This window comes from Delphinapterus leucas, chromosome 1 (genome assembly GCF_059928025.1).
Source record: "Delphinapterus leucas isolate spDelLeu-1000000601 "Yukka" chromosome 1, BTC_Dleu_Yukka2, whole genome shotgun sequence".
NCBI classification, from domain to species: domain Eukaryota; kingdom Metazoa; phylum Chordata; class Mammalia; order Artiodactyla; family Monodontidae; genus Delphinapterus; species Delphinapterus leucas.
In genome coordinates this window covers 22,226,250-22,247,250 of record NC_143129.1, presented here as the reverse complement: position 1 = coordinate 22,247,250, position 21,001 = coordinate 22,226,250, and the positions used below count along the sequence as shown (strand labels likewise).

At 34.6% G+C, this 21,001-nt stretch overlaps 1 protein-coding gene across 1 annotated transcript in view; it reads right to left on the bottom strand.

The window, feature by feature from the left end:
- Positions 1–21,001, bottom strand: part of SPATA17 (spermatogenesis associated 17) — a 190,196-nt gene that overhangs the window by 39,785 nt on the left and 129,410 nt on the right. Inside the window, exon 11 of the mRNA XM_089906876.1 lies at positions 11,665–11,800. Coding sequence (XP_089763002.1) covers positions 11,665–11,800 — 136 coding nt within the window. The remainder of the gene's footprint in view (positions 1–11,664; positions 11,801–21,001) is intronic.

The following is a 21,001-nucleotide window of genomic DNA, read 5'->3' as shown; positions in this document are numbered from 1 at the left end:
TACATGATTAAATGAAGAAGGGAGGGAAAGCAAGACATTTATAATACAACAGACAAATGACAATGTATTGCTAGTTAGACAGAATAATAAGTACCATCTAATTTTCTCTTTAAAATCCATTTATTCTTCAAAGCCCTAGATCATCATCAAGGGACCACATTTTCCAACTGAGGAATTACAGAGGAGGAAAATTAGGTTTTTAAAAACATTCCAATTGTTGTGAGCAAACTCCTTGCAAATAGCTCTGGAATCGATTTAGTAAGAAAGTTAAGGTCAATATTTGTATACTTACAACCTCTGTGCGAAATATTTTTACTACTTTTGTACCTTTAGAGTCTTTAATTGATATCCTTAAATTCAGTTGCTGCCCAGATCATCAAGTTATCACTTTTCAGTCATCTGATATTTCACAGTTGTTAAACTTTTAACATGTTAGCAGATTTAAATTTTCCCCTAATAGTTCATAACCTTATAATAGCCACCTAAAAATTAACTTGTAAATTAATCCAGAGTTAATAATGCAATTATTAATCTGGCACTTATATATGTAACAGAAATCACAAACTGTAGCCTTCTCAAAATCAGTCTGGTAGTATGGCTTTCAGCATCTTTTTAGAATGAATGTGAATGTTTAAATAACTCCACGAAGAGAGCCTTTAGGAGAAAATATATTGCACTTAGGCATAATTTGGAAAATATGCAGTTAAGTATGTTAAACTAAATCAAATCCACAACAATAATTTTTGCAATGGAACAATTTCTTCAAGTGAACTCTCAAGCAGGAAATCTAGTCTGTGAAACCCATGAGTAGAGTGCTGAGCACTCCTTAGAGCACATTATATAAAGTGATATAAAGTGATAAGGAAACACACAATTAAGAGAAGTATTTGACTTGTCCCTTTTTTTTATGGTACGTGTTGCTGTAGGTTCCCTTTGCCTTTTCGTAAGACTTTAAAAATATTTTAAGCACCAACTTGGAAGTTTACCAAAAATTTTTTCAAAACACTATTTTTATACTGATACAAAATCAACTGGAAGATACAAAAGGATATAAAATGTGATCTATAAATTAAAATCCAACTTGAGGGCAAGCTTTTTACTTCTTTTGCCTTGGAAGTAACACAAGTTAGATGTTCAATATATTTAAATTTCATTATTCAATTTTTATAATATTAAAACATGAACTATACAGTATGGGACAAAAATTTAAATTAATAAAAAGCAAATTAATCTTTTAATCATCTAGGACTCAGTCAATTTATTAATGTGATTTTACTATTACTTTCTAAATACAAGAGTAACTCGGAGCTATCACAGGTTGGGTTCCAGACCACCACAATAAAGTGAATATTGTAATTGAGTCACACATATTTTTTTGCTCTTCCAGTGCATCTGAAAGCTATGTTTACACTATACTGTAGTCTATTAAGTGTGCAATAGCATTCTGTCTAAAAACAGAATGTAAATAGGAATGACTTCTTTGTAGCATGCAATGCTGCTTGACAGCATTTTACCCACAGTAGCAGAACTTCTTTCAAAATTGGAGTCAATCCCTTCAAACCCTGCCACTGCTTTACCAACTAAGTTTATGTCGTGTTCTACATCCTTTGTCATTTCAACAATCTATATAACATCTTCACCAGGAGCAGTTCCCATCTCAAGAAACCACTTTCTTTGCTCATCCATTAGAAGTAACTCCTTATTCATTCAAGTTTTATCATGAGATGGCAGCAATTCAGTTACATCTTCAGGCTCCACTTCTAATTCTAGTTCTCTTGCTTTCTGAAGTGACTTCCTCCACTGAAGTCTTGAAGGCATCCACGATGGTTGGAATCAATTTCTTCCTGATAATGCTGATATTTTAACCGCTTCCCATGAATTACAAATGTTCCTAATGGCTTCTAGAATGATAAATCCTTTCCAGAAAGTTTTCAATTTACATTGTCTAGATCCATCAGAGGAATCACTATCTCTGGCAACCAGGGAGAGAGTTCATTTTATTATTATTTTTATAAATAATATTCTGGTGTTCTGTATCATCTTGACACATAATCAAGATAAATTTTTTAAATGTACAAACCATTATGTATAAAGTAAGCTATAAGGCTATATTGTACAACAGAGAGAATATAGCCAATATTCTATAATAACTATAAATGGAATATAACCTTTAAAAATTGTGAATCACTATGTTGTATAACTTTAACTTATATAATACTGTACAGAAATTATACTTCAGTTTTTAAGAAAAGCCTTAAAAGCAAAACAATATATATTTAACAGAAAACATATATATATATATATATACAAAAGTTTGGTGCATGAAAGCACAGAGTTAATATAAAACAATAAAGACTATGCAAAAATCCCAAAGCATATAAAAAGGTAACTAAATGAAGTGAATAATAATAGAACCATTCCCCTTTAAAATAATCCCACAAAATTAACAATTTGTTAACTCGCAAAAATATTTCCAATATTTGAGATAAAGTGTCAGTACTTTAATTTCAGCAAACTAGAGGTTTCAAGAAGCCTATCACCTAAAAATTCTAGATAAAAGATGTTAAGATCTTTTTAATGCATAAATGACCTGGGGAAAGATTAAGAGGATTCTTTGGAAGAAAGAATTGACAAGAAAGCGCAACCCAGCAAGGTCTGTAGTCAGCACATGTCCCATGGTATATACACATCCATAGAGTCCTAACGTTTGGGTGTAACATGGCACATGGTCAAGAAAGAGACATCTGGCCCTGGGGTACAATGGGAGGTTAGACCAGAGAACATGGTATAAAACCAGCACTCCTGAAAAGTAACATTTTCAGTAGGTGAACTAGAAAAAGAAAAAGACCCTATTAGGGAGACTGAGCATACACAACCATCTCATCCTTGGATCTGAGTTGAGTGGAGAAAAGGAAAAAATTAAGTTCAGGAATCACACTGGGACTAAAAACTTTCAGAAAGAAAATTATAGAAGCAAGCTATAAAACCTCTAGCTGTCAAACAAAGATTCTGTCCTACACCACAGTGTACAGCTGCACATCTAGGGCAAACATCTTACCTGGGGTAATGTAAATTTTACAGACCTCAGAAGGAAACAGTTGCCACAGTCTCTCTAGAGCTGTACAGTGATTAATAATCTGATGGAGAGATCTCTCAATCTCAGACTTTGTTGCAGTTAGAAAATAAAGGTTTTTTAAAAAATAGGTTACCATGCTTCTTATAAAACTGTGTTCCATTATGTTTGCTCCTCACTCAAATGTAATGCTTTAGACTCAAATGCGAATTGAGCCCTTAGGTTAATAATTATACACTAATATGGTCAGTTCTGATCTACTGAAAATCTTCGATACATCACTGCACATATTATTTTTATTCACAAATTAAAATCCAAATCAGAAACTCTTGTGAACCCGTTTTTAGAACTATAATTGAAAATTACCACACAATGTAACAAACCTATCTGAAACAAAACATTGATTAAAAGCCTCAGGTAATGTAAATTTATACATCTTAACATTACACATCCAAACTATTCTATAGGTTAAACATTATTTTTTAATAAATAGTATAACACAATATTTGGCTCTGTCCTATTTTCTTAAATGCATAATAAACTAGAGTATATGCATAAATGTATACACATACAAATGCAAAATACTTTATAATAAAACATTATATAAACATATACTTTTCCTGAAGGCTACTGACCTCCAGAAGACCGATACAAGGGTAATCAGACGGGAAAACTGAAGAACTTCAGTCCCAGATATATTGTGAGAGAGACAGAAAAAGCACTTAAACTGAATATTTGATTATTGAAGGCCATCCTCATCAGCAAAATATTTTCCCTCAATTACACCTAATTATTTAATTGTTTACATTTACTAATGAAACGAAACAACATAAAACAAACAACTGTTGGGGGCTCTTTTTAGCCGGCACATAATCATCCATCACCATGTACAGAAAGATTCTTAAAATTATATGAAGCTGGTCTATTTAAAGTGAAAGGCATATTTTATCCCAATCAATGCATAAAAGTAAAATTATCCATAACTGAGGCATGTTTCTCTGCTGTACAGTTCAGCTGTAATGATCCCCACACACTGCTCTTGCACATCAATTATGATAATCATAATCACGGTCATTAAGCTGGGTGTTCATTATTATCAGGATGCTGGTGACAGCAGATTCAATCATCGGGTGCCATGGGCAAGCAGTCACAGTCCCACCCAAGTTTCTGCAGACAGCGATGTGCCACATTAAATCTATGATGTGTTCCACATCCCACTCCATTCCAAAAGCCATAGACGGTAAAGGTCAACTTTATGTTCTGTGCAATATGCTTAGGTTTTCTAAATTAATTCTATGGAGTACTAGATATTTTTATGCTTTGTAGCTTATAAAATCCTGTTTAGGACCAAAATGCATGTGAAAATAACAAAGAAGGCCTGCTCTACTGTTGTAATTCACCTATAATAAGGCGGATGAGGAGAGGCTCTGTCAACATGAACCATCTTAAAAGTCTCTGCTTGAATTTTGCAAGTAAGGAAAAACATGAAATGGTTCTATTACAATCAGTTGTCTAAAATGCACATGAAACTCATTCTAATTCAAATAAAGGCCTCAGACTATTATTTCTGCTTCAGTAAATATGAACATATGTGAATGTTTTGACAATCATAAGAATGTTTTTCGTATACGGAATTTTTTCTTTTCCAACTTCAACCTAGCCAGATAGATGAAATTAATGGTGACTGATAGAGTCTCCTTATTTAATTTCATTTCTATTTTAAACATTGAGATCAGCACAACAAAGAATTTATAAATCCAAAGTATTTACCGGAACTTAAAGTTTGACCATTTAAGACACAGACCTACATTCTAACAATTTAACTTGGGGCATTTTACAATTAAATAAAAGAAATATGAGGAAGTTATATGATACGTACATTAGTGCATCATTGATTTCCATACTTTCACAAAATGATATATAATTACAAGAGACAAAGAAGGACACTACATAATGATCAAGGTATCGATCCAAGAAGATATAACAATTGTGAATATTTATGCACCCAACATAGGAGCACCTGAATACATAAGGCAAATGCTAACAGCCGTAAAAGGGGAAATTGACAGTAACACAAACATAGTAGGGGACTATAACACCCCACTTTCACCAATGGACAGATCATCCAAAATGAAAATAAATAAGGAAACACAAGCCTTAAAAGATACATTAAACAAGATGGACTTAATTGATATTTATAGGATATTCCATCCAAAAACAACAGAATACACTTTCTTCTCAAGTGCTCATGAAACATTCTCCAAGGCAGATCATATCTTGGGTCACAAAGCAAGCCTTGGTAACTTTAAGAAAATTGAAATTGTATCAAGTACCTTTTCCAACAACAATGCTATGAGACTAGATATCAATTACAGGAAAAAATCGGAAAAAAATACAAACACATGGAGGCTAAACAATACACTGCTTAATAACCAAGAGATCACTGGAGAAATCAAAGAGGAAATCAAAAAATACCTAGAAAAAAATGACAATGAAAACACGACGACCCAAAACCTATGGAATGCAGCAAAAGCAGTTTTAAGAGGGAAGTTTATAGCAATACAATCCTACCTCAAGAAACATCTCACATAAACAACCTAACCCTATACCTAAAGCAATTAGAGAAAGAAGAACAAAAAAACCCCAAAGTTAGTAGAAGGAAAGAAATCATAAAGACCAGATATGAAATAGAAATGGAGGAAACGACAGCAAACAGCAATAAAACTAAAGGCTGGTTCTTTGAGAAGAAAAACAAAATTGATAAACCATTAGCCAGACTCATAAAGAAAAAAAGGGAGAAGACTCAAATCAATAGAATTCAAAATACAAAAGGAGAAGTAACAACTGACACTGCAAAAATTCAAAGGATCATGAGAGATTACTACAAGCAACTATATGCCAATAAAATGGACAACCTGGAAGAAATGGATAAATTCTTAGAAAAGCACAACCTTCCGAGAATGAACCAGGAAGAAATAGAAAATATAAACAGACCAATCACAAGCGCTGAAATTGAGACTATGATTAAAAATCTTCTAACAAACAAAAGCCCAGGACCAGATGGTTTCACAGGCGAATTCTCTCAAACATTTAGAGAAGAGCTAACACCTATCCTTCTCAAACTCTTCCAGAATATAGCAGAGGGAGGAACACTCCCAAACTCATTCTACAAGGCCACCATCACCCTGATACCAAAACCAGACAAAGATGTCACAAATAAATAAAACTACAGACCAATATCACTGATAAACATAGACGCAAAAATCCTCACCAAAAGACTATCAAACAGAATCCAACAGCACATTAAAAGGATCATACACCATGATCAAGTGGGGTTTATCCCAGGAATGCAAGGATTCTTCAACATATGCAAATCAATCAATGTGATAAGCCATATTAACAAATTGAAGGAGAAAAATCATATGATCATCCCAATATATGCAGAAAAAGCTTTTGACAAAATGCAACACCGTTTATGATAAAAAAAACCCTTCAGAAACTAGGCATAGAGGTAACTTAACATAATAAAGGCCATATATGACAAACCCACAGCCAATATCATTCTCAATGGTGAAAAACTGAAACCATTTCCTCTAAGATCAGAAACAAGACAAGGCTGTCCACTCTCACCACTATTATTCAACACAGTTTTGGAAGTTTTAGGCACAGCAATCACAGAAGAAAAAGAAATAAAAGGAATCCAAATTGGAAAAGTAGAAGTAAAGCTGTCACTGTCTGCAGATAACATGATATTGTACATAGAGAATCCTAAAGATGCCACCAGAAAACTACTAAAGCTAATCAATGAATTTGGTAAAGTAGTAGGATACAAAATTAATGCACAGAAATCTCTTGCATTTCTATACACTAAGGATGAAAAATCTGAAAGAGAAATAAAGGAAACACTCCCATTTACCATTGCAACAAAAAGAATAAAATACCTAGGAATAAACCTACCTAAGGAGACAAAAGACCTGTATGCAGAAAACTATAAGACACTGATGAAAGAAATTAAAGACGATACAAACACATGTTCTTGGATTGGAAGAATCAACATTGTGAAAATGACTATACTACCCAAAGCAATCCACAGATTCAATGCAATCCCTATCAAACTACCAATGGCATTTTTCACAGAACTAGAACAAAAAATTTCACAATTTGTATGAAAACATAAAAGACCCCGAACAGCCAAAGCAATCTGGAGAAAGAAAAACGGAGCTGGAGGAATCAGGCTCCCGGACTTCAGCCTATACTACAAAGCTACAGTAATCAAGACAGTATGGTACTGGCACAAAAACAGAAATATAGATCAATGGAACAGGATAGAAAGCCCAGAGATAAACCCACGCACCTATGGTCAACTCATCTATGACAAACGAGCCAAGGATATACAATGGAGAAAAGAGAAAAGACAGTCTCTTCAATAAGTGGTGCTGAGAAAACTGGACAGCTACATGTAAAAGAATGAAATTAGAACACTCCCTAACACCATACACAAAAATAAACTCAAAATGGATTAGAGACCTAAATGTAAGGCCAGACACTATAAAACTCTTAGAGGAAAACATAGGCGGAATACTCTATGACATACATCACAGCAAGATCCTTTTTGATCCACCTCCTAGAGAAATGGAAATAAAAACAAAAAAGAACAAATGGGACCTAATGAAACTTAAAAGCTTTTGCACAGCAAAGGAAACCATAAACAAGACAAAAAGACAACCCTCAGAATGGGAGAAAATATTTGCAAATGAAGCAACTGACAAAGGATTAATCTCCAAAATATACAAGCAGCTCATGCAGCTCAATATCAAAAAAACAAACAACCCAATACAAAAATGGCAGAAGACCTAAACAGACATTTCCCCAAAGAAGATATACAGATTGCCAACAAACATATTAAAGGATGCTCAACATCACTAATCATTAGAGAAATGCAAATCAAAATTACAGTGAGGTATCACCTCACACCAGTCAGTATGGCCATCATCAAAAAATCTACAAACAATAAATGCTGGGGAGTGTGTGGAGAAAAGGGAACCCTATTGCACTGTTGGTGGGAATGTAAATTGATACAGCCACTATGGAGAACAGTATGGAGGTTCCTTAAAAAACTAAAAACTACCATACAACCTAGCAATCCCACTACTGGGCATATTCCCTGAGAAAACCATAATTCAAAAAGAGTCATGTACCACAGTGTTCAGTGCAGCTCTATTTACAACAGCCAGTACATGGAAGCAACCTAAGTGTCCATCGACAGATGAATGGATTAAGATGATGTGGCACACATATACAATGGAATATTACTCAGCCTTAAGAAGAAACGAAATTGAGTTATCTGTAGTGAGGTGGATGGACCTAGAGACTGTCATACAGAGTGAAGTAAGCCAGAAAGAGAAAAATAAGTACCATATGCTAACACATACATATGGAATCTAAAAAAAAAAAAAAAAAAAATGGTTCTGAAGAACCTAGGGGCAGGACAGGAATAAAGATGCAGATGTAGAGAATGGACTTGAGGACATGGGGAGGGAGAAGGGTAAGCTGGGACGAAGTGAGAGAGTGGCATGGATATATATACACTACCAAATGTAAAATAGATAGCTAGTGGGAAGCAGCTGCCTAGCACAGGGAGATCAGCTCAGTGCTTTGTGACCACCTAGAGGGGTGGGATAGGGAGGGTGGGAGGGAGACGCAAGAGGGAGAAGTTATGGGGATATATGTATACGTATAGCTGATTCACTTTGTTATACAGCAGAAACTAACACACCATTGTAAAGCAATTATACTCCAATAAAGATGTTTAAAAAAATGATATATATATATTATTTTTCATTATTGATTTTCATAATTTTGGGAAAAAGTAATATTTGCTTGCAATCTGCTGACTTTGTGATGTCTTTGTATAGTGTTCTTCATATTAATAAAATTAAAAATAATACAAAATATTAAGTACTATTTGATTATTAATTGATGTAATGTGAATATGGTTAGAGAAAGAAAACATGATTTTTCTCTCAACTGATACCCTTTATCCCAGTTGTGTAGCAAATCATCTGGAAATTATAACCTCCATGCTTAAAGATGACAGAAGAGAAAGAAAATTCTTCAGGCAGACACTCTTAAAACATGATGGAAAGGGTGGAGATCAGGAACCAAATGTATTTAATTGAGCTGTTTCTTGGCTGAAGTGAATCTACTGCATTGAACTAAATCTTATTTGCACTTAAATATTTGTAAATAGTCCATCTTCCAATAGAAGCATAAAACTACACCAGTCTTTTCCTTCTCCAACATTTTGAACTCAACAACTCACTAAAACTATTCTTCATCTACTAATATGAGTAAGTGATGGTCTCACAACTCCAAGGTCAAGAAACAAAGTTTTATATAAAATAAAGAAAAATAAGCCTGCTTTTAGTTATTTATTGGGCACAAGTCTCAACCAAATCGCTTTCAGCAAATCAAAACATAAAATATTTTCATGTAAACAACAGAATGACTACCCTTATATTCTGTAGAATCTATTGGCAACACAGGAATAATTTGTTCATCTAATATGGTTATTTTAAGAGATCGGAAGAAGGGGGAAGAAGGATATGAGGAGGGGAGGGAGAAATTTAAATTTGTATTTAATATTTTTCTATGTGGTTTTGTGCAAGTGGATTAATGATTTATTAAGACATAAAGAATCCCTACACTTTTTCTCTTAGTTTTCAGGGTCTGCAAGAACAATTATTTGTCATTAACTTTTCAAGTATGTGTACTTTCTAAATGTATACAGAGACACACAATGATTCCTCCAAAAGAACAAAATAAACATTTTTTTTTTAGTGAGTATCCGAGAATTTCTGCAAGTTGCTTACTTCAGTTAGATAAATGCATAGTCTTAGAATATGTCAAAATATATGAATGAACCTGTTGCATAAAACCAAAAAGTACTGTATTATTTTAGGAAAGAAACATTGGCACAAGGATTTTTCTTACTCTGAAGTAGCTTGATGTCCTAAGGTAGGTAAGTCATTTAAATTTTAAAGAAATGAGAATTTCCTTGAATTAAATAGGATGGTGAGGGCATAACAGCAAAAAAAAACCCCACAAAACTTTACGTCAAATAGAAAAATGAGAGGTAGATCACATTATGTACATTCAAAATACAAAATTAAATAGTTTAAAAATCATATTAAACCTATATATTGAATGGTTGCATATTAGGTAAAAACAAATGCCTAGAATAGTCTTACCATGGATTTTTATGAAATAATATTGTTATCAACTTTTAGGTTTTTCAATCAGTGGACCAGATTGAACTACTCCTTGTATTTCTTATGCCATGGAATTACTATTTAGTGTTTTAGAAGACCATTTAAAAAAAAATAATAAAAGACTTAGTAGCTGTAAAAGAAAAAGGCACTTTCCAAAGAATCCAAGTTACTCCCCAGCATGAGCTCCCTTTGACATTCCTATATTTTAAATGTCCTTAAAAAAAGAAATTTTCTTAGAATCTGGTAGAGAAAGATCTTGTTTCCCTTAAGGGTCTAATGTATCTTTTCCTCTTGAATAGTGAGGATGCCTCTGCAACTTGTGTTCTCTGCATCTTTGCCACCCACAGGCTCAATTCCTAAGTCACTTCCCACCATACTCAGTCCCCCTTTATTTTGTGTGCACAGCCAGTCTTCTTATCTAAGATTGTTTCCCCTCATTTAAATTTCTAGAATATGACCTGTGCTGTATTTGCCATTTGATAAGGTGCCTTAAATCCTTTTGGTTGGAGACTGTGTGTAAATGAATAAATTCTCATTGACAGACTATTAATAGAAATAGGCCTGGTAGTATATGGAACTCAAGAGCCCTAACCCCCTTCCAGAAAATCACTGCCTACTTCATTTTATCTGTATAATTTTAGCATGAATAAGTTTGAGTTTCTAACTGCTAGACAATAGGTTAAACACATAGTAAGAACTTTCCTCTTTACCTCCTATAGTGTAAGACATGTGAGTGTTTTCGCAATCTAGAAATTTTTATTTAAGTGCTAGCAACTATAATTCTGGAATCAGAAAATAAATATTTATTTGCTTTTTTCTTTTCTATACCATATATATAGATAGGATATCACATATATCTCCCTCCCTCCCTCCCTTCCTTCCTCCTTTCTTTCCTCCCTCCCTCCCTCCCTTCCTTCCTTCCTTCCTTCCTACCTACCTATCTACATACACACAGAGATTGAGAGAAAGCAGGAAAGCACTGATCTCCATGCCTGAGAGTTAGCTTAACTCTATTGCACAGATTCAGACTCTGACCCTAATTGACTTTGCCAAAGCTAATGATCCATGCCATTTGATCACAGGGTAGCTGAACCATAAAACACAAGAACACAACATCAAAAAAGAAAAAACAAAACCCACGAAAAACTTAAATCTCTTATTGACATAGTAAGCAGCACTATCTTCACATAAAATAGCTATAAATAATTTTGTAACCATGGTGTTAGTCGTAATGAGAATATTTATATTTGCTATAATCAGTGTATATTTTTAGCCTTTTAAAAGAAACACTACTTTCTTTTTAATGTTGCATCAACTCACCTTGTCACAGATCCATTTCTTAGGATTTTCATCTCGGAAATGTTGACTTCCATAAGCATCAGGACCATACTTGCTTGATAAATGCATTGTCGGGATGTACTTTTTATTTTTATGGTAGGAAGAAAATGGCAAAAACCTGAAAGAACATTTAGGTAATAGTCTTAATTTTATTTCTAGAGACATTTGATTAAAAAAAATAAGAAGTAGTAAATTACAGTGAAAATAATACATGGCTTGGAATCAGAATACCAGGTTTTCACTTCAATCTCTGCCACTGACTACCTCTGTTACTAACTTCTATGAATCTTCATTTCTTATTCTGCAAGTGGAGGTACTAAAACTTCACAGAATTTTTGTGAGCCTCAAATATTTTCTAAATATAGAAAATGTTAAATAATAAATTTATTAATTAATTATGCCAAATAATTCAAACAATCATGTAAGTAAAAATGCCCTTAACTTTAAGATGGTAGTCCCCAGATGAAAAGGATGGCCAGCACTGGCAACTCTGATTGAAATGGGCTTCTTCAAATCTTAATTTACCCAAAAAATAAAGACAGTTTGGTACAGGTTATAGATAATGACCCTTTTGAGTTAGTTGGATCTATAGTCACATCTTAGCTTTGCCTTGCTACCTGTGTTCCCTCATGCAAGTTGCCTGACCTGTAAAAGATTTTACTTATAGGGAAATTGGAAAGAATGAACAGCTTAATATATACAAAACTTTACATGGAGGCTGAAAACAGTAAGTGTTCAATAAATAATGGGGGTGCTAAAGTAGAAGGAGCTTATTGTTGTAGCTCTCATTATCATCACCATCATCACCACCATCATCGTCATCATCATTATTATTACTTTTAATGTTATTTTGATCAACATAAAAAATGAAAATTTTAAACTCTCACAGAACAACTAAGATTGTGATGTGTCTTTAGTGTAACCTGATGAATTGTTTAATCCCTCACCAAAGCTTTCTGAAATAAAAGTAAAGGAATAAAAAACTTTGTAAACTCACAAGAAAGAGGACAAAAGAGAAAAAATAGAAGATGAAAATGCTAACATTTTGGCAGGTGGAAAGCAGAGAGAAAATTTAAAAACTGAAATCTAAGTTCCAGAAGAGAGAGAGGCCAAAGAGAAATGAAGCCATTAGTCCTGCAGAATCCTGGAAGAGTCTAGAAGTTACTGCAGTGGGTGACAGTGAAGAATAAGGCTGAAGACAGGTGAAAAACCTATGCCATGAATAATTAAATACCCAGGTTCCTCTCTCAATCCAAGTATCCAAAAAAATAGTGTATTCTCAGAAAACTTTATACCGGAGAGCTCTGGTCTCAGGGAAAGCAGGAACCATGGAAGGCCAGAGTGAGGCACCAAATGGAATATATGAATTTTAATTCAAAGACTACTCATTGAAATCTTCCCTTGCTCATCTCGAAGTAACCTGGGAGCTGGACTAACAGATTTCAGAAGAGTAATTATATCATCTCAAAAGATACTGAGAGCGCCCAGAGAAACAACTTCAAATATCAACATTTGGAGATCTCTTAACTAAAAGGTTATATCACAGTGCAACAAAGTTTATCAGTCAAAAAGCCACTCTCACACACAAACTTTTTAAACCGATTTTTAGAGTCTCCTTTTTAATATGAATTTAAGAATAGATTACCAATTGGGGAAACTACCAACATGAAAGAAAGACATATATCTAAACATAAAAGATAACCTAGAGGAAACATATAATATAGGAAACAGGAGCAAACGTCAGAAAATTCTAATTAATATAATCAACGGAGACATGGTGTCAATGAAATTAGAGCTAGATCCCGTTTTAAATACAAGAAACATTTAGAGGGAAACAGCAAGCTCTGGGAAATAAATAGATACAGCTAAATTAAATATTCCGCCAAGAAAAATATTTTGAAATTCAGACTTTGAAACAATAAAGTTGAGGTTCAACAAATTTATTGAGCATATGCTGATATTTTCACATATATTATCTCATTTAATTAAGACAAAGAAGGGGCCTTTTCAAAAATCTCAGTTCAATTGAAAAAGATTTTGCCATTATATTCATAAATTTGTTTAAAAAATAATAAGTTTAGGAAATGTGGTGTTATTTCATCAATTTTCACACCTCTTTACGATTTCTTTTTAATGTTTATTAAGGAACTCCTTTTAAATATTTTTCCTAAGAAAATATTCTCTAAGCCTATTTAAGATAAAAAATAAACAGAATACAGAGCTTTGAATTATACAAAATTACACAGGCATGTATTATATATGCTCTTGAGAAAAGAGCTCTCATTTAAGACAGATTATGGTCCTTCCAGTGCTAATTTGCACATGGGATGGACATCACACATACAAAAAATTAATGTGGCCCCAATGTCCCTGAGTATACAGAGGAGGTGCTGTAAGCTGGCTGCTGTACTTAAACTTTTTACCACTTCTGAATTGCATTTTAATAGTACATTTTTCTTTTGTGTCTGAACAAAATTTGCTTTCTCAAGGGACTGGATGGCTGAGAAGACAAGGCCGAAAGACTAGGTATTTCCCTGCACATGAATTAATATTAATTTCATTGAGCCATAATGTTTCATTAAGGTAACATGTAATGCATATTCTTAAGTGCACACATGTATGTGTATATATGTATATACATTGAAAAATATTTAGATGTTTTATAAATAATATTTTAAAATTTGTCTTCAAATTCAGAAGAAATTATTTAATTCTCAAATAGAATTTGCTCTATAAAAGTATAAACAGCTATGAAAACCCTAGAAATCAATTGAGTTTACAACCAAAGTTTAGATAATGGTCAATTTTACTTTTAAAATGGTATCTTTACCAGTTTTAAATATATATTCAGATGTGCTTTATGCTTGCAGTGTGTACTTTTCAATTAACTGAACATCACATTAGAGAAGATGATATGGGTTTGCCTGTTAATTTTTAAAATCTCATCAGAGATACAGATCTGGCAGAAATTCTTAAATTCAATGTGGAGATACAGTGATATATACAAACAAGTCATTACTTGAATGTCTGCAGAGTTAGAGGAGAATTGGTAGGGGTCTCAGGAAGCAAAAATTAAAATTAACCAATTAGCTTCAGGGAAAATAAGTCCACTGCAAATATAAAGTCTTTATTCTTTGAGTATTAATATACTTAATATTATTTTCCAAATAAGAAGACTAACAAATTACACTTATCTTTGTTTTCTTTATTAACTTTCATCCCCCCCTCCTTTTTGTTTATAGTCCTACTACTGTCACTCATAATTCTAGGTTTTCCTCCAACCTATTTATTTCACTGCCGGATACTTCAAATCTCCAATTATGGAACCCTATTACCTATTGATTTAAACCTATATTCTTCAGCCCAGCAGCCAGGCTTCTTAGAATGCACTGGGTCTCTTCAATCTCCTACCACTCCTTACCTGACGTCTTTTGATGCCATTCTCCTTCCTCCCTCCCTCCCTCCTTCCCTTCCTTCATTCTTTCTCTGTTTCCTTCATTCCTGTCTTTCTATCCCAGCTCTGCCTTTGTCCATCTTTCTCTTCCTGAAATACTGATCCAAGTACTACTTATCTTTCAAAATCTGGCTTAACACCCAGCTTCCTAATCGTCCTACTCCAAACCACACTTATTTCTCTACTCTTTTAATATTTATTCATTAAACAAACATTCAATGAAATGCTTTTATATACTAAACACTTTGAAAAACACTGGGATTTAATGCTGGAAGACACAGTATACCTAAAAGGAATTCACCTTATAACAGGGGGTGGAGAATGAGACAACACAGTAGAATGTGTTGGTTTTGTGATAAATACATGCACAAGAGGCAATTAGGACACAGAGGAAGGTTTATTTATATACGCATATGTGCTTGTAACATGCACATATATATGCATGTGGGGGTGGTTAGTGGCAGGGAGTTGGGGGGCGGGGCATGGAAAAGCTGTCTTCCCAGACCATGTATGTCAGAGCTGCGTACTAGACATGTAGAGTTAGTCAAGTTAAGAAGCTGGTGAAGACTATTTTAGACAGAAGAAACAACATACACAAAGATATGGAGGTGAGTTAGAGCATAAAAAGGGATGCTGAAGAAACGGAAAAGGGTTCAACATAACTAGAAAATTGAGTTCTTTATGAAGGAAGCAAAGGAGATCGTGAACAGCTTTATAGTGAAGATGAGATTGCCCATGGAAACTACGTATAGAAATATATTACCGATCTTCATAAACTGCTAAATATTTTTCTCCATATATATTATATATTGATTGCCCAATAGGGTAGTTATCCAAGCCACAATGAATTCCGACTTAGGTAAATCATTACAAACTGGACATGGAGATAACGATTCATAGATATCGAGATACATAGCTATGGAACAAGTCTCAAATACCTGTTCAGGTTTCAAACATGTCCTAGAACAGCCCTCTCTCTGTTAAAGGGCTTCTAGTGAAATATATGTATTAAGCACAAAACAGGTTATTACAAGTTAGGAATTTTACTCCAGATCACAATAAATTCTCCAATGAGTTATGCAAAGCATGCAAATAAGTCTTTTTGCCTAGGCTAGAGGCAGGAAAAAGAGCAAACTGGAGTGAGTTTGTCCCCAAATTTAAAACAGAGTGTGTAATCTACCCCTTTCAAATGTGGGGACTGCTCTCCGTTTTGCCCTGAGTCTTAACAGCCAGCAAAAATCAAAGGTATGATAAGAGATGAGACAGATGTTCCTCCGGGGAGAAGAGCCTTCCTCTTTAACCACTGGCCACAAAAGGAAAAGGTGGGACGCCTAAGGATTCTCCCCACTGAGAGCAACTCCAGGCCAGCACCTGACTACTAGTCTGAGGAGAGGTCAAGAGAAACTCTGGAGCGAGGTAGACCTCATGGAATGTGGCCCTGCATAGGATGGGTCCCCCCGAGGAGTAGCATGTTCCCTCCTTGAGCTGAAGAGGGAGTGGATGGGGGAGAAGAAGAGAACAGGGGAACCCAAGGGAGATGTCAGCTTCTCCTAGAGGCAGCTCCTTATGATAAGGAAATGTATACTCAGCTCTGGGCCTGTATCAGATAAGCAAATAGTAGGTATATAATAATCACTAGGGGACTTAATTCATAGTTAATTCAATCCACCACATATGTCTTAAATAACTATGCTCAGTAACATTGTGTTTAGACACTGCGGGTATAAAAAAGATGAATAAGCAGAAGCCTCACCCTAAGACCCTTAAAATCTAATGAGGGAAAAAGACAAATAACTACGCCAATATAAAGCAGGGGGTGTCGCAGGGTGGGGAAGCAAAGCTTTCTGATAAGGAAAAAACAAAAGAGTATGGGAACAGAAAGCACTGGGGACAATATCTAACCTGAGTTTTAACAAATGGGTCAGACTTCATTAGGCCGAAATGAAAATTGAGAAGGAAGATGTAAAAGTAGGGGACCGGTATGAGTACAGGCTGAGAGGTAAAAGCTTGGAACCCACATGTGGGGTGTCAGAAGTATGGAGCTCATTGGCCTTGAAAATGGGAAGAATGCTCTTCATAGGGTGCTTATACTGACTCCTATCAGAACAGGTAAAGAAGCTTCAGCAGTCTCAGCTTTCTTAACATCTCTGTGGAATACTATCCTCAGTCACTTTATCCTTTCCTCACAGATACTATTGCCAAACTGTAACATCACTGGGGCTCTGTGTGTCCCCCTCCCTGAGGGTGGACTTGATCATAGCATGACGAAGGCTAATAAACACTGGGGATGGAGGAAGGAGAGCCCATTACCACATTCCTCTCTCTAAAACTCTGTTGCTAAATTGGATGCCTTGTGATCCTTTGATACCAAACATGTCTGACATTTTCCATCTTTTTATTGGAAGAGGTTTCTTTTCTTACTCATGAACTCGAAAATAAATACAGGATTCTTCAACACATTCACTCTTTCCGTTTGGGGAAAAAAGAAACAAAAATAAATACTTGTCCATCATCTCAGACTGCGTATAAAATGATTTCGTCTTCAAGTTTGGAAACCTCCTACACTTCATGGACAATAAAATGTAATGAGATGACAGAAGAACAAATAAAGTCATATGAATTTTACCGTCTTCATATTTGAGTAATTGAATTTCCAATGTTCAAATTGTAGTTTACTTCTACCTTAAGAGTGACTCGAAGATGCTCTTGTTTCTTTTATTTATTTATTTATTTATTTATTTATTTATTTATTTATTTATTTATTTATTTATGGCTGCATTGGGTCTTCATTGCTGCGCGTGGGCTTTCTCTTGTTGCGGAGCACGGGCTCAGTAGTTGTGGCGTACGGGCTTAGTTGCTCCGCAGCATGTGGGATCTTCCCGGACCAGGGCTCGAACCTGTGTCCCCTGCATTGGCAGGCGGACTCCCAACCACTGCGCCACCAGGGAAGCCCCAGAAGATGCTATTGTTTCTTAACTACTGAGGCAATAAATGACCAAAGAATCTCTCCAAAAAATCAATTATCTGTTTTATTGTATATGCTACACAGAATGCAAAACATGCCAATTATTTTTTGTTGTTCTTACAGCAGAACTGTAGAACATGCTGAAGAAATAACAAGCTGCGTTAATAAAGATCTTGGGCTATGAGCAACCTGTCTCGTTCCAATCATTAACAACACTGGGAGGGCAGACACACCTAAACGGGATACAGGAGTCGGTACTGGGATTCACTCCAGGATCTCTGCTGAAAAGGTCTACCTAAAATACTTGCGGGCTTCGCTGGTGGCACAGTGGTTAAGAATCCGCCCGCCAATGCGGGGGACACGGGTTCGAGCCCTGGTCCGGGAAGATCCCACATGCCGTGGAGCAACTAAGTCCGCGAGCCACAACTACTGAAGCCCATGTGCCTAGAGCCCGTGCTCCGCAACAAAAGAAGCCACCACAATGAGAAGCCCGCGCACCGCAACAAAGAGTAGCCCCTGCTCGCCTCAACTAGAGAAAGCCCCGCAGCAACGAACACCCAATGCAGCCAAAAATAAAAATAAATAAGTTTATTAAAAAATAAAATAAAATACTTGCAAAAGGAGCAGCAAGGATTAAGAGCTTTGTAATGCTCAAAATAGAGAAGTTATTTAAATGGGGTATAAAAAAGGAGAATAGGAGGGGAAAAAAATCCACTATGGGCTAATTAAGGGAAAGCAATTCTCTTAATTCCAGAGGCAATTCCCTCTGCTCTACAAAACTTAATTCGACAAGCAAGGACACCTAGGTATAGAAGTTTGAAAAGAGTTGATGAAACAATCAGAAGAGAAAATATGAACAAAGGAAGTTGATTTAATCTACTAATCAACAAAAAATTTTCATGTTATCATAAAAGTACACCTGCTCAAAAAGTACATATTTTATTAGATTCTAATATTTTAATCATTATTATAATATAGAAAATAGTAAATTTAATGTTTTAAGGGCTGAATTAAAACCAGTTCATTTCTAGTCTCATTGTCAGATGACTTAGTTCTCATTAACCAGTTGTAGCATTTCTTTTAAGACAAAACATTTTGAAAAACCACACAACTGGCAATATACAAATTATTTGTGTTAATTATATTTGAAATAGGATGAGATATATTTTAAACTTGTAGTATAATTCATAACGAATACTGACTTAATATAATGAATTAATAATAAATATATACACAGTTCATGACATATATAAGTGAAACCATTGTGCTGGACAGTGCAATATGTCAATTATATCTCAATAAAACTGGAAAAAATAAATATTAAATAATTTTAGCCCTTCTAAAAAAAATCAGGTCAACTGTCCAATTCATTAAAACACGCCATAAAATGTTGAATTTTTTTTCCTTTTTAATACAGAATAATATGTTTTAGAATAAACTTAGCAAATAAAAAGTCTCTTTTTATTACCTTCAATATGAGAAATAAAAGGTGTTTTTGCTATATGTATTAACAATCCAAATTTCCAGATAAATCTAATATACAGCTCATTAATACCAATAGAGGGATTTCAAAACATAGTCTACTCATCTATCAAGACGTTTTATTTGAGTAGAATTTTGGTTGAAGAGATGTTCATAAAATGACAAGAAGTTGAAATGGGAATTAGACTTCATTTATGGATGAAAACAGGTTTCATTGAGATTTTCATATAAACATTGCTATAACTATTCAATATATAAAGTATTTCATACTTAGAGTAGAATTCACAGCAGAAGTTTAAAACTCATAAACTTTTTAAGCAGCAGTATCAATAACACAAACCTCTCCCCTAGGGTGGTGATATAAATATAGTATTTAAATATAAAGAATACCTATGGCAACATAATATTTAAATATTCAGAATGCAAATGACAAGACTATCTGTTCAGCTAGACAGTGAGCTTATATTACAAGCTTCTAAATTTAAATGGAAAGACAAATTTTGCCCTCCTTACATTTTTTTTAGCTTAAGAGGACTAGTATTCCCTGGATATGTTATTATTATTATTATTATTAACAATCTCCAGGCACGCTGATTCAGTAATTTCATTACAGCTGTGCAACAACTTTCCGATACATATCAGAGTTGACCTTACTTTCCTCTAGTTGATTGTGGAAAACTCACCAAAAAAAAATTTCTGCTGAAAGATACTGAATTTAAATGCCCCAGCTAAGTAGCATTCATTCAGGCTCTCCTTTTAGCAGTCCATTTACAACTTTAAATGTTTTAAGCTCAGGTATGTTAAGGACTTGTGTAATTGACATAAAGAACAAAATTAAGGAGAAAAATAAGGCTGTGGGAAACACTTGCACAAATTATTCTTAAGCAGAATGAAATAAGCTGAAACTAAAAAAAAAAAAATTGCTAAGAAAAATCAAATGTAGAGCAGCATATTCCAAACCATGGTCTGTGTGGATAAGGGGATTCCATGGCCAATCGTGCCATTAGCTCTACGATGCCAGGAAACCTTTGCAATGTTGTTCGTTGCTTTGTCCTTAGTACCTAATACAGTGCCTGGCACATATTAGGCTGTAATATTTGTTGAATAAATGAGCTTGCAAAATGCTATACGTTATATGTCCCCTTTTTGAAGGTCACACTAAATAAAAATATATTTAAGACGGAGAAGCCCTGTAAATGCCAAAATAAAAAAAGTTCAAACGTTTCAAATATAATTTTTCCCAAGTTTATTTGACAGAAACTCATTAACATCTTCCAGACTAGAGTTCAAGAGACACAGTTTGGAAAATGCTGTTCTAAGAAAAAGAAAAGAGGAGGTAAAGGCTGCCCTATTACAGGAACTGTTAGTGCGGTGTTAATAGAGATCAAAGATGGGACAAAGCCAGAGAGTGGCATGGA